The sequence below is a fragment of the Miscanthus floridulus genome, chromosome 6, assembly GCF_019320115.1.
Source record: "Miscanthus floridulus cultivar M001 chromosome 6, ASM1932011v1, whole genome shotgun sequence".
Classification (NCBI taxonomy): Eukaryota; Viridiplantae; Streptophyta; class Magnoliopsida; order Poales; family Poaceae; genus Miscanthus; species Miscanthus floridulus.
The window spans coordinates 130,094,434-130,110,539 of NC_089585.1; the positions used below are offsets into that span (position 1 = coordinate 130,094,434).

The 16,106-nt window shown below is 45.0% G+C and overlaps 1 protein-coding gene, 2 long non-coding RNA genes and 1 pseudogene across 3 annotated transcripts; 3 read left to right on the forward strand and 1 right to left on the reverse strand.

The window, feature by feature from the left end:
* Positions 1 to 1,654: 1,654 nt before the first annotated feature.
* On the reverse strand, positions 1,655 to 5,818 carry LOC136459617 (uncharacterized). The gene is made up of 3 exons (XR_010760237.1): positions 5,523 to 5,818; positions 2,245 to 2,446; positions 1,655 to 2,123 (listed from the first exon to the last, which is right to left on the reverse strand). It is a non-coding gene; the product is annotated as an uncharacterized lncRNA (long non-coding RNA).
* On the forward strand, positions 2,281 to 5,018 carry LOC136459616 (G-type lectin S-receptor-like serine/threonine-protein kinase At2g19130; annotated as a pseudogene).
* An 8,447-nt stretch (positions 5,819 to 14,265) lies between the features above and the next one.
* On the forward strand, positions 14,266 to 14,803 carry LOC136459618 (uncharacterized). The gene is made up of 3 exons (XR_010760238.1): positions 14,266 to 14,320; positions 14,409 to 14,481; positions 14,628 to 14,803. It is a non-coding gene; the product is annotated as an uncharacterized lncRNA (long non-coding RNA).
* Positions 14,804 to 15,374: 571 nt separating this feature from the next.
* LOC136461233 (ethylene-responsive transcription factor ERF015-like) lies at positions 15,375 to 15,779 on the forward strand. The gene has a single exon (XM_066460613.1). The coding sequence runs from the start codon at positions 15,375 to 15,377 to the stop codon at positions 15,777 to 15,779; it is 405 nt and encodes a 134-aa protein (XP_066316710.1).
* The last annotated feature ends 327 nt before the right edge of the window (positions 15,780 to 16,106 follow it).

Below are 16,106 nucleotides of genomic sequence, written 5' to 3' on the forward strand. Positions count from 1 at the left end.
CTCTGTACTCTTGCTTATTAATACAAAGCCGGATATCCGGATCTTTCAAAAAAAAAAGAGTCATACCACTCGCTACACGTGCAGTTTAATATTTGTAGGGTACAATTTGAGGTGAGATATAAGATGGATCAAGTGTGCTAACCTCAAGAGTATATTATATTTAATCCTAATAATCATTCTTTACCACAAAGAATCTAAAAAACTAGACAGGTCATAGCAAACTTTGGTCTACACCAACCTCCTCCACTGCTCAAGATATTCATTTAAAAAAATATATATCTATGTAGTATTTTTTTTATAATAATAGTAAATCAATAGCATTGATACATTTAAATCGCAGAGTGGGTAATTTTGATATAACTTCAAGAGGTACTTTAATTTAGATTATATATTATGGAGTAGGCAAGTAATTTAGACATAAATTTAGAGTGTTATTTTAGATTATGTTTCATAATGGTATAAGTGGGAAATTCATACGCAGATTTAGAGATTATGTTACGTTATTTTCATAACAGTAGAAGTGATTATATTTTTAGAAAATATAATAGATCCAATGACTATTATTATAAATAGTGATTAGAGTATAACGAATTGATGTTCGGATCTTTTTTATTTTTTATAAGGATTTCTAGAATCTATTTCTTTTTCTAGCACATTCCGTGAGAATTAACATGGAACCTCCGATTAGTAATGTAAAATGGGCATGTGAAAATACAATTTTTTTTAATAAAATCAAAATTGGCATGTGCAAACACATTGAAAATTGGCATACGGAAGCCACATTTGGATGTTGACCTCACAGTAGCCTGCAAAAAGTCAACATAAAAAATCACCCTGCACGGCTGTACCACCAAAATCAACTCAAATTTCGGTTCCAAACAATTATTGGGAGGCGCCGAAGCAGGGAGGGCGATGGGCCTCTTCGGTTTGAGACCCGAGCAGAAGAAGCTCGTCGGCGTCAAAGATTACGCGCTGGTGGTCCGGAAGACCGGAACTAGGACGAAATGGGAGTTGATCGACATGATGGCCCCAGTGCATGCAAAACGAGTGTTGGCATAAGCCTCAGAACTCAGTCCCACTTTGTCATTCAGTTTGGTGTGTCTCTGTGTTCTGCTGGAGTGCTGGTGTACCACAGGCTACCAGCCGTTCGGAATTTCGGATTGGGAATGCAGACCTCGGTGCTGTGGACTTTCGCTTTGTCTTTTGGAGTTGAGCTGAGTACCAGCTGTTATAGGCGTTTGGTTTGTAATATAGGTTCAGTACGTACGATCCCATCGGAGATCGGACGGAGACGTCCGAAGTATTTCCGCCGGATGACTAGACTAAGGACCGGTCGCCAGTCGGTGTCTCGGTGACGAACTGACGATCGAGACGATCCAAACGAAATGTGTGGCTCAGTTTTTGGATTGGACGACTCCAAGGCCGTCCGGCGACGCAACCAAAATGTGCCGTAGTTCCTCGAATGTGTGGCATGATGACCAAAAGCCAAATAAGTTTGGTGCTCACTGGTGAGCAAGTCAACAAAGTTCGCTAATTGGTAGCTGCAGATGCAACTTACTGCTGACTTTCAACCTCGCAAAGAAACAAATGTTGTGTGAAAATTGAAGCAATAAGACACTGTATAAAACAAACCCATAGAGCGGCCGTTGCTGGCTGCTGTCTGAACGTAGATTGTTTAGTGCCTTAGTCATCAAATCGTCTTGGCCATCACCAATGGTCAAGAATAAATTCTCACGGCCTTATTTTTCTGAACAAGTTGTAATGGGGGTGGAGAATAGCAACACACTATGTTCTTAATGTTAACCAAAGCCTTAGCTTGACGGCATCATAATTCGCCATTTCTTTAGCACAGTTCAAACAACCTAGTGCTGCTAATTTTAGACATCAATCGCTGATGATCGCCTCCAAGTCCCAACTTCCCCTTTACCAATTCAAGTATTCAACGATTCTCAAAGTTGGAGAATACAGACACAATACAAGTCAGCTTGCATATAGCATAATAAACCTTGATTTGCTGACGGTTGTTCAGAATATGGTATTGTTGGCTGAAATGGGCATCCAACCAAGGGCCTCTTCTAAATAAGGGCTTCAACATCGGGAGGGCGTCACGGCACAGGATTTTCCTAGAGAAGACGAGGAATACATACAAAAGTCAGATCAATGCTACCACTAACATGAGTAGATGTTGCACATATAAACACCCAGAGCCAGAGTGCATGTGAACTGTGAGTTCACAACAAGTACCTCTTCCTAACCTTGAAAGTTCTTTTTTCCTTTAGTATGGCTACCTGGCTTTCTCCATGCGCCTTATCCTTACTTTTACTGCAACTGTCTCTCCAACCATCTCCATTGCATGCCACCGATTCCCTCACTGCAAATCAGCAGCTCTCCGGTGACCAGAAGCTTATCTCTCAGAACGGCAATTTTGCATTGGGATTCTTCCAACCTGCAGGTGAGTACTATTTTTTAAAAGAAAAGCACTCATGTTTCTGTGATATAAAAACGAACAGAATGTGATATTCATTAGGGATTTGTTCTTTTTCAGAAAGTGATCAGTAGAGAAGCACTATAGAATTTTCAATCCAAGTCCCAACCTTATCACTACTACAAAGATAACAACACAATATTAGAATCAGAATGTAATGAGTTAGCCTTTTTTTATGATCTGATTTCTCTTATTTTGCATTAGCAGCTGAAACATCAAGTGGCAAGTGGTACATAGGCATCTGGTACAATAAAATCCCAGAACAGACTATAGTGTGGGTGGCAAACAGAGAGAAACCAGTCTTTGATACACTCCTATCAAGACTAACTGTCTCAGATGATGGCAATTTGGTTCTTCTACTAAACCATTCTAAATCTCCCCTCTGGTCTACCAATATCAAGAACAACACAGCTGCTAGTTCCACAGTGGTTGTGCTCCTCGGCAATGGGAACCTTGTAGTCCGACATGAGGCTAATACCTCTGCTGTGTTATGGCAGAGTTTTGATGATTTCACAGACACATGGCTCCCAGGAAACAAGCTCAGTCGTAACAAGAAAACTGGCATCATCAAACGGATGATCTCTTGGTAAGACCATGGTGACCCAGCGCAGGGGATGTTCTCCATTCAGTTAGATCGAAATGGCTCACCGCAATATATTCTGCAATGGAATAGATCAGTGGTGTACTGGACTACTGGCAACTGGACTGATAATGGATTCAGTGGTGTGCCGGAGATGTCACCTCTCAATCCCTATCCCAGCTCAAGGTTTATGTTCCAGTTTGTTGACAATGATGAGGAGGCATATTTCACATACAATATTAAGGATGATGCACTAATATTCACAAGAACTATTATTGACGTGTCAGGTCTGTTTCAGACTTTGGTATGGGCACAGGCACAACAAGCATGGACAAATTCTTTCACGAAACCAAAAGCCAAGTGCAGTGTTTATGGTGTGTGTGGGGAATACAGCACATGTAGTGAGAATGATGCGTCACCATGCAGTTGCCTCAAGGGCTTCAGTGAGAATCACCCAAACAACTGGAAACTAGATGACCGGACAGCAGGCTGTAGGAGAAACATCCCACTGCAGTGTGGCAACAATGGCTCAGTGAAGGTGAAGCAAGATAGATTTTATGCTATTAATAGTGTGAAGTTGCCAGATGACGCACACAACATAGACGCAACCAGTGTTCATGACTGTGAATTAATTTGCCTGAAAAACTGCTCCTGCACAGCTTACTCTCATAGTGGCACTTGCTTGGTTTGGTACAACCATTTGATAAATCTACAAGACAATATTGATGGATCAAGTGATAGTATCTTTATTAGAGTGGTTGCATCAGAACTACCCAACTCAGGAAACAATAAGTTGTTGTTTATTGGGATAATCATTGGTGGAATTTTTGCTGTAAGTTCTGGATTGGCCATTTTATATTTTCTTCATAGAAGAACAACAACAATAGATGGTTTAAATCATGGTGACGAATCTTTGATCAGATTCAAATACAGTGATTTGCAACGCCTAACTAGGAGCTTCTCAGAGCGGTTAGGTGCAGGGTCTTTCGGCTCTGTGTTCAAAGGGGCTGGATCAGACGGCACTACAGTGGCAGTAAAAAAGCTCGAGGGCTTTCAGCAAGGGGACAAGCAATTCAGGGCAGAGGTGAGCACCATAGGAAATATTCATCACATGAACTTGATTTGGCTGCTTGGGTTTTGTTCTGAAGGAGTGAAGAGATTGCTTGTCTATGAGTATATGCTCAATGGTTCCCTCGATAAACATTTGTTTGGTAGTAGCTGTACCACTTTAAGTTGGAAAATAAGATATCAAATAGCTGTAGGGATTGCCAAGGGTTTGGCTTATCTGCATGAGGAGTGCCGGGATTGCATCATACACTGCGATATCAAACCACAAAATATATCGTTGGATGCTTCATTTGTTCCAAAATTGGCAGACTTTGGATTGGCGAAGTTATTTGGCCGAGATTTTAGCAGAGTTCTAACATCTATGAGAGGAACCGTTGGATATCTCGCACCAGAATGGATAAGTGGTGAAGCCATCACAACAAAGGCAGATGTTTTCAGCTATGGAATGACGCTTTTCGAGATCATTTCAGGAAGGAGGAATCTGGAGCACAAAGACACAAGCATGGCAACATTTTTTCCAGTGTTGGTTGCGAGAAAGCTTCATGAAGGAGAAGTACAGTCACTGTTGAGCAAAGAATTGGTCAATGGTGTAAATGAAAGGGAGCTAGAAAGAGCATGCAAGGTTGCTTGCTGGTGCGTTCATGGTAATGAAAGCTCCAGACCAACAATGGGGGAAGTTGTCAAAATTCTGGAAGGGGTGATAGATGTTGAAATGCCACCAGTTCCAAGATACCTTGAAGTTCTTTCTGAAGGTTCAGAGAATTTGAAGTTCTTTTCCTAAGAGCCAACTAAGTGAACAGGTCAGCGGAAATAAGTTTTATATGAGGGTGATCCTATAATGTAATTTTGATGACTGCAGTGTGAAGCCCCCTTACATGAGCCAATTCTTACAATCATTTAGGAAACAAAGGCTGGCTCATTTGTATGTTCTACTTGTGCCACCAGAGCACTACTGTCCCTCTACTTTCGCAATGCTCAAATTGATTCCACCCTCAATCAAGTCTTCTCCAAATAACTCATGTAAAAAAATAAAATGAAATGCCAGTTTTTCAGCTTGGATTGCAGAGGCAAAGCCCAACATATGTCTGGACTGAAAACTGACCGGCTAAATGCAAAAAAATACTTCCAACAAAAGTAGAGCACAAGTGTGTGCTTAAAGTTAAATTTAGACTCATCGATTAATCACATATAACAAAACAGATAAAACATGGCAACCAGTGTAGAATAGAGCGACAACAAAGTTACCGTGCTACAAAAAATTGCAAGATGTATCCTACATGCGCCAGGCAGTAATCACTAGCAAGCAAAGTACTAGCAAACACATCACAATCAGACACCACATTATACTCGAGCTCTGCGTATCGGATTTCAGTCGCTAGGGCAACTAACCCAGGAGGCACGGCACGGCGATGCTGAACTGCGGATGGCCGCACGCTCCCAGAATGATGAGCCCATGAAGGACCGATGCAGCGGCACAGCGAAAGGCAAAGAGCAGGCGGGTCCAGGCGTCGGCCTTCGGACACGGGGCCCGAGGGACGACGCAGGGCTCTGTGACCGGAAGGCGCCTAGGCGGGATTGCGGGAGGGGGGATTTCAGGGTCAGTAGTGGCGCGGTCAGCTGCGTTGGAGCCGCCGCCGGTGGCCGGTGTCGAGTCTGCAAGCGAGACAAGGTTGGAGACGAGGTGGCTGTCCAATTTTTCGATGGGCTGGGTTCCTTATCTGCTGCTGGGCTGACTGATCAATGTGGGCTTCATGGGCTGGCGGTGCCGCTTGCTTGGATGACTAGACTCCAGACGAGTCCATTCCATACTCCAATTTACCTCCCTTAAGCTCTCTAACTTCCAAAACCATTTTCATCTGGGTGGTTGCTGATGTGGCGCTACGTCACAGTGGAATAAATCAAACCGAGCTTAAAGGTCAGTCATACTGGAAATATTTTAGAAAAGTATATCCAAAAAATCATAAAAATAAATTTCAAGAATTTATCCAATTCCTTTTACATGGACACATAATGCAATTAATAATCCCGAAATCTGGTTTAATTTTAGAACGTGATGCCCATCCTGTTGTTTGGTGAAGCTTCATCGGCTTAACCAGTGTAACTCAGCAGCAGTTAACAAGTATGTTAAATAACTATATACTGCGACATATTTTTTTTGATTGGGTACAAACAAAAAAAAATCCTCTGTTGTTTGGCGAAAACCTTAACCTAGGTCGTCGTGGTTTTGCTTTCCGCTGGATGCTCGGCATTTTTCAGCTAAGCCAACCTGGTACCCCAACATGAACGTACCAACAGCGGCTATTGAAACCAACCATTGCTCCAGATGCGGCAACGATATATTTAACTTGAGCCCCTTAACTAGCCTGCAAAAGTTGGAAGAAAAAATACAGCCCAAAAAGTTATTACGATCGCACAAGAAGCTCTTCTTTTTTACTAATTATTATATTTTTTTTTGATGATTTTGCATGGCACAGGAGGCATACGCCGTTCGGTTGCTGCGACCAGTGTGGAGAGCACGAACAGAGAGGGTCCCTTCCCCTGACCCTAAGAAGGCACGACGAACTGTCTGAATCACACTGAAGAACGCAGAATTGCCGCCATCGATTAAAGTGCTAGGCTGCTAGTACATTACCCAACCGAGAAAAAGTTAGCGCAGCATCAATATGCACTTCAACTGATCAACAAAAAAATTTAAAAAATAAGAGCTGAGTGAAGCTTGCTTTTACAGATTTTAGGTTAACAGGGCTGGATTAGTTACTTATTGGTTCACTGTTTCCTGTTGCTAAGGGCATGTACAACGGCAATAATTACGCCGTCTGTATACCGTATATTTTGCAAAAACGTCCCTGGCAAGCTTGGAGACGGGCGGGGTCGTCGTCTCACCAGGCGACGACTGCGGCTCGTGCTCCCAAGCTCACGCGACGGCAGATGCAGCGTTCTACGGGCGTCGTCTCTAGGCTACACGCGCTCGGGATCCAGTTGCGGGCGCGCCTGGTGGCTCAGAGCACCGGAGCTGTCACCGGTGCTCGCCGGCGACGGCGCCATGAGCATCGGAGCGCGCGATGATGGAACAATGCTAGGGCGTGGCACTGGCAAGGAAGAGCAAGGATGTAGTCATTGCGGCAGGGTCCCAACCTTCACGGGTGGCGGCAATGGCTTGGTGGCGACGGATTCCTCCACACCTTCATCTGGCACCATCGATTTATCCTCATTCGACAGCAATCGAGGATGCACTGGTAGCAGCCCGATTTCTCCTCATCTTTAGTGGCTTCGTGCAACCACCTTGCTCTCTTGGATCGATTCTAGTGGCAGCACAACTAGGAAGGGAATGGAGAACGCAAGCAAGGGAGGAGAGTAACACTCGGTTCTCAGTCCTAAAATATATGTGAAAGGGAATTCTTGTTGTTCTAGTAAACCAAATACTTGCACATATTACTTGTTGTGGTCTTATTTCTAGTGTACTGAATACTTGCACATATTAAATAGCAACACAATGGTATACAAAATAATATTCATGAATGATCTTGGCTACCTGCAAAGTATTAAACCGTTCGCAGACGACCCCTGTCTGTGGGTTGTACGGTCAGTCTCTCTAGCTGTTTGTACATTGGATTCGAGGCTTTTATAGACGACCTCCCGTCTGTGGGTTGTGCATGCCCTAAGAAACATTGATACTGATGAGTGCAAAGTCCGATAAAAACGTAGGTATATATATGAAACTAATTTAGGAAGATGGACTGAGCAACTCAAACTGTGCCAGGTTAAATTAGATTGTGACAAAGGAATGAACAAAAGAAAGCCTATATTCTAGCTGAGGAGATGATTGTGTTAATTAGTTTTAGTTGTCTCGGTTCTATATTACACTAGGACAGAAAAGATTTTTAGGAATGCGTTCCTTTTCTATCAGAGGCAGTTAAACTAGCACACGGCCTCTAACGTTGCCAGAGAGCACTGTAGCTTCGTGACCGTCGCTGAAAATTCATTTTCAGGGATGGTTACATTAAGAAATCCGCCTCTAAAAATGTGGTTCCATTAAGAGAACCGCCTCTAAAAATGCTATTTTCAAGAACAGTTGCTTATGTCAACTGTCTCTGAAAATGAGTTAAGACAACCACCTCTGAAAATCGATTTTCAGAGACAGTTGACTCCTTGAAAATAGCCGCAGCACAAATAAATTCATATCTTTTTTTAAATGAAGTCGGATGAAGACAAAATTATATAAAAAATGTAGAGCTAGACGAGATTTAAAACTTTGTAGTTGATAAATTTTTTTTGAGATCATTGAGGGTTACAAATATATAAATTAAATCTCAGATTTTTCATTTCAAAATTTTGAATTTCTCAAATGACCTTGGATGGAGAAATGTCATATATGAAAGTTGTAGTGCTCAAAGAGATCTAAAACTTTGTAATTGAATTTTTTTTTCCATTTAAGGTCGTTTCATAGTCCAAATATTGATTACAAGATCCATACATATTAGTACCAATGGATAGCATTGTATATCTCAACACAAGTGACTATGTGGTGTAGTAGTAGGGGACGGAGTGCGCGGAGCGAGAGGTTGCGAGTTCGAATCCTAACTGTTGCGCTACATCGGATGGTGCTCAAAATTAAAGTCTACACGTCGTTGGTTGGTCCTCAAGGCAGGAGCGGTTGTCTTAAGAGAACCGCCTCTGAAAATTACTTATTTTTACAATCAATTGCATTGTCGCGGTTTTCTAAACCGCCTCTGAAAACTGATTTTAACCGCCTCTAAAAATCTTTTCTATACCAGTGTTATAGTCTATTAATTCAGGAAAATTTTAGGGCCTTGAAATAGGCAGATTCCCCTCTTTTTTCCTGCCATGTCATTTTAGCACTCATGTTGTTGGTTGAAATACGAATTATGGTTGCGGCAATTTTTTTTGAACACTGTTGCATCAATATGTATTTGGTTACTTGATCACGCCCTATTTAGGTATACTAGCCATTGCTGACCGCGCTTCGCTGTGGGTGATTTGCTTGGTATAGGAAACCTCATATTGCTAATATGTTTTCTCATCGTATTAGTACTTAAGGCTGGTGAGGTTGGTTGTCATTACATGGTGCCTATTCTAGTGGAAAGAAGTATTTGATGGAGTTGGGTTCAAGCAACTAACGCACTTAGATTTGAAGTACAACATTGGATAGCATTACATTATAGGCGAAAATAGGAAAACTAAAACACAAATACTTTCCCTAACGCGAGGGTTTACAAAAAGTGAATTAGGATTCACTGTTCTTAGGTGAATCTACAACACGCGTCCAATAACTACGGATGACAACAACGACAAGAGGAGCATCCCAAGGCAACTAATCCACCTTGAAACCACGTAGCTTGACTCCTGTGCTCGGTGGATTCTTTTATTGTACTGGATATGGATTTGCAACTTCTCGCGCTAATGGTTGAGTGAGAGGAACTAAGGGGTCTGCTTCTAACACTTCCGAAGGTGGAGGCGCTAGCAGTTCCACATCACCGGTTCTCCTTGTTTTAGTTGGGTGGATAGGGATCCCCTCCAAAATCGGGGCATCCCGCATTTCATCAACCAGCGCCCTCCGCTTGGCCCTAGTAAACAAATAGGCCTCACCCAGTTGATGAACATGCCGATCTTCGGCCTCCTTCAGAGCTTCTGACATTGCAGCCTCCCGGCTCTCAGCAGCTGCAGCACTGGCATGCGCTTCGGCGAGTTGCACCTGGAGCATCCGAGTGAAGATCTCGGCTTCTTCGGCGCGCCGGAGGCACGCCCTCAGCTCTAAGGCTTGCCGGTCATACTGCTCATCCAGAGCAAGCAGGTACGTGGTTAAGTGCACCACGGTAGGACTATCTTCTTGCGCATCACGACCTTGCAAAGCCTCCATGCGAGCCATCCATGGCCGCCGATTCCTATCCAAGGGTGGAAAGAACTTCATGGGGGTACAGGCAACGGGCTCTTCATAGAGCTGGCAAAGGTACCGCAAAGCTTTGCGGGCCACAACCTGGTAAGTGTCGGTGAAGCTAAATCCGATTGCGGTCACACTCCAGGCTTCGGTGATGTCGGGGAACTCTTCACTCTTCCCAATGTAAACCGTAACCTCACACCGATCGGTGCCATGTTTCTGATACTCACGGCCCTCATACTCGGGACGATACTTGACTCCGAGCTTTTGCAGGGTGGCGTGTAGGATTCTAGGAAAACCCTGAACGTTTAGGTAGTAACTACTAACCCAGGTTCCTGCCATTTCTGGTCGTGGCTACAAAGAAGGGCCGAGTAAAAAGCTTGCTCAAAGAGAAAACCTAAGCGAGCTAAAGTGCGATGAGTGGTGGCACCAATGGCCAAGGCAAGCTTTGCTTATAAAGCCCGAGCGGTCTGTGGGCCTGGCGTGGTTCACTAGGGTTCTTGCGCGGGATTACTACGAATGAATTGACCAGATTTTGCTCGTTCGAGGCGAGCGACGTGTGGTGCCATTACTGAGTAGTACGACTGTAGGGCAAGGGTCCGACAAGAGCGCAGAAAAGGGGTACAAGGAGGCATGGGTCACTATTGACGTGGCTCATGGGCGAGCGCGGAGCACAAAGCCACAGTGTAGACCTAACTATGTAACAAGCACGAGTAGGCCATGCAGACTACGGCACGCGTGACACCTATGGATGGCGTAGCTGCTAGTAATATGGGATAACAATGCACAAACAGGCCATGCATTAATGCATGTCCTATGCGTTTGAGGTGAGCGATGTCTGAGGCCATTAAAGACTAATACGGTTGTAAGCCAAGGTTCCGACAAGAACTCAAAAAAGAGTGCTACCGGCTAAGGCAGGGTCTGCTTATAAAGGCAGAGCGGTCTATGGTCTTGGCGTGGTTCACCAGGGTTCCTACGTGGGATCACTACGAACAAATTGACCAAATTTCACGCGTTCGAGGCGAGTGACGTGCGGTGCCATTACTGAGTAGTACGATTGTAGGGCAAGTGTCCGACAAGAGTGCAGAAAAGGGGTACGAGGGGACGTGGGTCACTACTGATGCTACTCACATGTGAACGCGGACCACGAAGGTACAGTGCGAACATATTTCTGTAACAAGCAGGCGTAGGCCATGCACACAACGACATGTGTGGCACCTAAGGATGGCGTGTCTACTAACAATACGGCACAATAATGCACGTACTATGTGGCTACACCTCAACTAACCACCTAGGTATGTAGTAGAATTTACAAGATTTTGTTCTTTGTGCCAGTGTGCTGGCACTTACTGGGCCTCATCATTGTATACATATAAGTATATAGTTCCATTGATGCGCACGTTCGTGTGTTCACCTAAACAAAGTACATTGCACCGGCCATTAAGGACTAATACGGTTGCAAGACAAGGTTCCAACAAGAGGGAGAAAAGCGTGGGGAGACTTGGGTCATGGTAGGCGTAACCGCAAGCGACGCTAAGCACAAAGCCATTATGGTAGATGTAGTAATGGCGATCAACCCCAACCACCGACCATCCTGGGAGTAACGTGGCCATGCATGTGTCCTAAATCGTAGCAGTTTAAATGGTCGTGCATGGTCCTGCATATTACTTAGAAACTACCACAACGTCCCTACGAGTGCATACTACCTAGGTACTATTACAAATAGTATAGCTTGGACGGTGAATCGTTTTTATCTGATGGTAAGGAGAAGCGACATTAAATGTGTCCACCAACCCCAACCATTGCTTCTCGTGCTTCATTGCGGGTGATGTACTTGTTGTAAGAGATTCGGAGTGTTCCAAGTAGAGAGAGAGTACAACTAAGTGGCAAATGACTTAACCTCTTTAGCGAGACGGCCAGACGATTTTTAGCACTGAGAAAAAGCACTGGAAAGTTCGGCCGGTAGAACCAGAGGGCTCCTGGCTACGTTAGTGGCTTGTCACGGAACGACCTCTAAGGCCAAAAAAATGGGGCCCGTAAAGCTAGGTCTGGCCCATTGGGCTTGTAGGGTTCCTGTCTTAGCGATGTAGTGCGAGTCAAAGACTGGTCGCATCTTCTCCCAATCTCGCTGGGTTCGCAAGGCGGCCACACGCCGATGACTCCAGCAACACTCGCTTCGTTGTCTTCGCCGTCGTGCACGCCACCATGGTGGCACCGGCCGCGCGCCTCGTGGCCCACCGCCTTGTAACGTCCAGTCCCGACATACATGGCCCAGGCCCACTCTTTCGAGGAGTGGTCCCACCCGCGTAGCAACCCGCTTGAACTTTCGTCCTCGCTTCGTTCAAAACGGTTAACCGAAGGTTACTACACGTCCCTGGCCCTGGTATTTAAGTCGATCCGGCGATTTCAGGACTTCCAGTATGGTACTAAACCTGGTTGCACAGTGTTTTCGCGGTGCTACAGTACCCGTGAACAGTACCAGCGATTTTCAGCCGGACCGTTTTTGGTGAACAGCGAACGCGCTACAGTATCCCGAAGTCCGGAGGCTACAGTACCGACCCGATCTGCTACAGTACCACCGGCCCATACTAAATTAATTTTGGGCCCACTTTGGCCCATTAGGATGTTACAATCATCCACCCTAAAGATTCGACGTCCCCGTCGAATGCCAGATCAGCTTACCTTTTCGGGACATTTACTCCAGGATCCTCCTCTCTTCAACACGTTTGTGTGGCCCCGTGCCGGCGCATGTGTATGCCATGCCGTGACCACGACGGATCCACACACATGCACACAACATACCCGCGCAGTTGTCCCCACTTGCCCGTGAAACCTCGAGAGTCGGCTCTGATACCAAATGTAACGTCCAGTCCCGACATACATGGCCCAGGCCCACTCTTCCGAGGAGTGGTCCCACCCGCGTAGCAACCCGTTTGAACTTTCATCCTCGCTTCGTTCAAAACGGTTAACCGAAGGTTACTACACGTCCCTGGCCCTGGTATTTAAGTCGATCCGGCGATTTCAGGATGTCCAGTATGGTACTAAGCCTGGTTGCACAGTATTTTCGCGGTGCTACAGTACCCGTGAACAGTACCAGCGGTTTTCGGCCGGACCATTTTGGTGAACAGCAAACGCGCTACAGTATCCCGAAGTCCGGAGGCTACAGTACCGACCCGATCTGCTACAGTACCACCGGCCCATACTGAATTAATTTTGGGCCCACTTTGGCCCATTAGGATGTTACACGCCTCCTCGGCCTCGCTTCCGTGTCTGGGTCAGAAGTAATCGGCCGTCGTCTAGCCTCGTCTCCGGTTAGCCCTCTTCTCTCCCAAACCCTACCCCCACTATTTCCCCAGACTAATCGTCTGATGTCCTCTATGGGAAACTTTCCTTCCAGATCGCCGCAGCCTCTGGGGGCTCTGTCTCCAGCACCAGGGCCTTCTCCACGTCTCCTAACTACGTGAGCACTTCTCGGATGCGTTCCCCCCGCGTTTGCCTGATCTGTTTAGTGGTTGATAGGTCTGTGAGGTGGCAGACTGGCAGTAATGGGACTATATACTGGTAAGGCATCTGTTCAGTTTCTTTGCATAATCCATGATCTCCTAGCAAGGAGTATCGACTAAAGGAATTACTTTCTGGAATAGGGAACTTATTTAAGCAGGCCACATGAAAATAGAGTTTTGGTCAGCATAGAGTATCGACTAAAGGAACGATTTGTGCATGGCAAAATTTAAGCACAGCATCAGTGGCAGCGATCAGTGAAGCAAAGGTAACTAATAAATTCCATTGAAGTTATATTATTATATCCTTTATATTGTAGCACTCCAGGGAGGCAAAGATTAACCTCTATGTGAATTGAACGAAGACGAACAATGTAGTCATGGAGAAAAGAGCCTTCGTGTTTTGCTATAACCTGAAAGTGATTTTGAGAATGTGGATTCATTTTTTTTTCCAGCAAACTTCACGGCTTTGATTGGGCAGCAAATGCCATACAAGTAATCTTGAGCTTTGCCATTACCAATTTAGATCATTTGCTAAAAAGTGCACTTGCTGGTGTCTAAGTAGCTGGACATGAAACCACACTACAATTAGTGACTCAAATTAAAAAATTTCAATTTTGAATTCATGGCCGATTCTGTATCAAACTTTATTATAGCTGAATTTTTCTGAGTGCATGAGTGCTTCTCTGTTCCCTCAGGTCTTATTCAATGATTTCTTAGCCACTTTACCACAGGAACATGATTCAGTGGATACTATTGATATATGTGAGATTGATCAACTGGTTATTGATGTAAGAATGACCACTTTACCTATGCTCAAAATTCAAGGTATAATAGTGTGAATATTTTTTTTCTGATTTTTCTCTCCAAACTGTGCAGGTTTGCAAAGAATTCTTTCCAAACTTATCCATTGGATATAAAGATCCTCGTGTCCGACTTCATGTTGGTGATGGTATGTTGAAAAGCTGGTGCCTGGTGGTATTTTATATGATTGTGATAGGTTGTAGGATATGCCACTATTGTTTATAGCCTCAGACATATCGTTTCTGCAGGTCTTGATCTCTTATAGTTCATAGTATACTTGCTTTTGTTTTGCAGCTGTTGATTTCCTGAGGAATTCTCCTGAAGGAAAATATGATGCTATTATTGTCGATTCATCAGATCCAATTGGTGGGTTCTTGCTATCACATATTTTAGTAATAAGAAGTATAGAACTCTCTTGTACATTCGTTTATCACTTCATTCACATGTCATTCTTGATAAGGTTGCTTCTTGTTGATTTCTTTTGTTATCCTGTTATCTACAATAGCTAGTTTAGTAATGCCTTGCAAGTAGCAAGCATAGGAACAAGAACAAACCCAGAAAACTACGTTTGCCAGCAAATAAAACAACCTATAGAATCCTGAAATGATGTGTGTATGCATTTACTATCTGAGGAGAGAATCTAGCACAACCGCACCAGTAGGTTCAGGGTCCAGTCAGTGCTTACAAAACATCAAAATATGGTCCCCTCCGTTTATTACTTCGTACTTCAGTAATTGGCCAGCCAGGTACCAGTACACCGGCCTGTCTCTGAACGCGTGTTTAAAAACACACCCTCTCTCCCGTTCATCTCCACTCAACACCACCACTCTGCCCTCGCTCAAGTTTCTTGCACACTGCAGGTGGTGAGCTATGCCCGCAGCAGCCACGCCAACCAGCAACGTAGCACCAGCAAAGAGGGGACGTTCCCAACAGCACCACGGAGGGCATCTCGCTACGGTGCCAACAATGTCCAACCACCGTCGCCCACAGAAGGGCCTAGGCTGGACGGGCATACGAGAGCGGAGTTGGGGCAGCTGGGCTATGGAGATCCGCATCCCACACACACGACTTAGGCTCTGGATCGGCAGGTTTAGGCATGCCCTTGAGGCGGCTCTGGCATATGATGCCGCCATGTTATGCTTCTATGGTGAGTGCCTCCCCAGACAACGTAAGTTCAACTTCCCGGACGTCCAGCGCCCTGCCATCCCTGACCACCTTCGCATCCACCTCAACATAGCCACCATCAGGGTGATCGCTGCAGACTACGGCCGAAGGTGTGCTCCATTCCTCGCACCCCTCGTGTGCCCTGAGGTACCAGGAGTGCTGCCGGCACCATCTCTGGTGGCGACAGTGCCAGGTACTGATGGTGCTGCTGCCACCGCCGGCGTTGAGGCAGCCACCCTAACTAACGACCATCGTGGGATCAACAAGAAGCATTTTTCCTAGCTGCTTAGGCACTGAACAGTTGTTTTGAGAGGGACTACCCCTTGGGTTTGTAGTTTCCTTTTTGGTTAGAAATAGTTCTTCGTATGTTACACCAACTGTCCATTCTTGTGTTATGTCCAATGAAAATTAGTTGTGTGTGGTGTTAGGTTGTTGACTGCGATTGTGATCGCGCCTGGCGCTAGCAATTGAAGCCCTACCATAAACATCTATTGGAGTGGCAAATACAAACATGCGCAGCGCCAAAATTCACCCAACAATTACTGGCATGGGGCACGAAAACAGTCTATTTAGCTAGCACTCTTGTAAAATTCCAAGCAAGAGGAACCA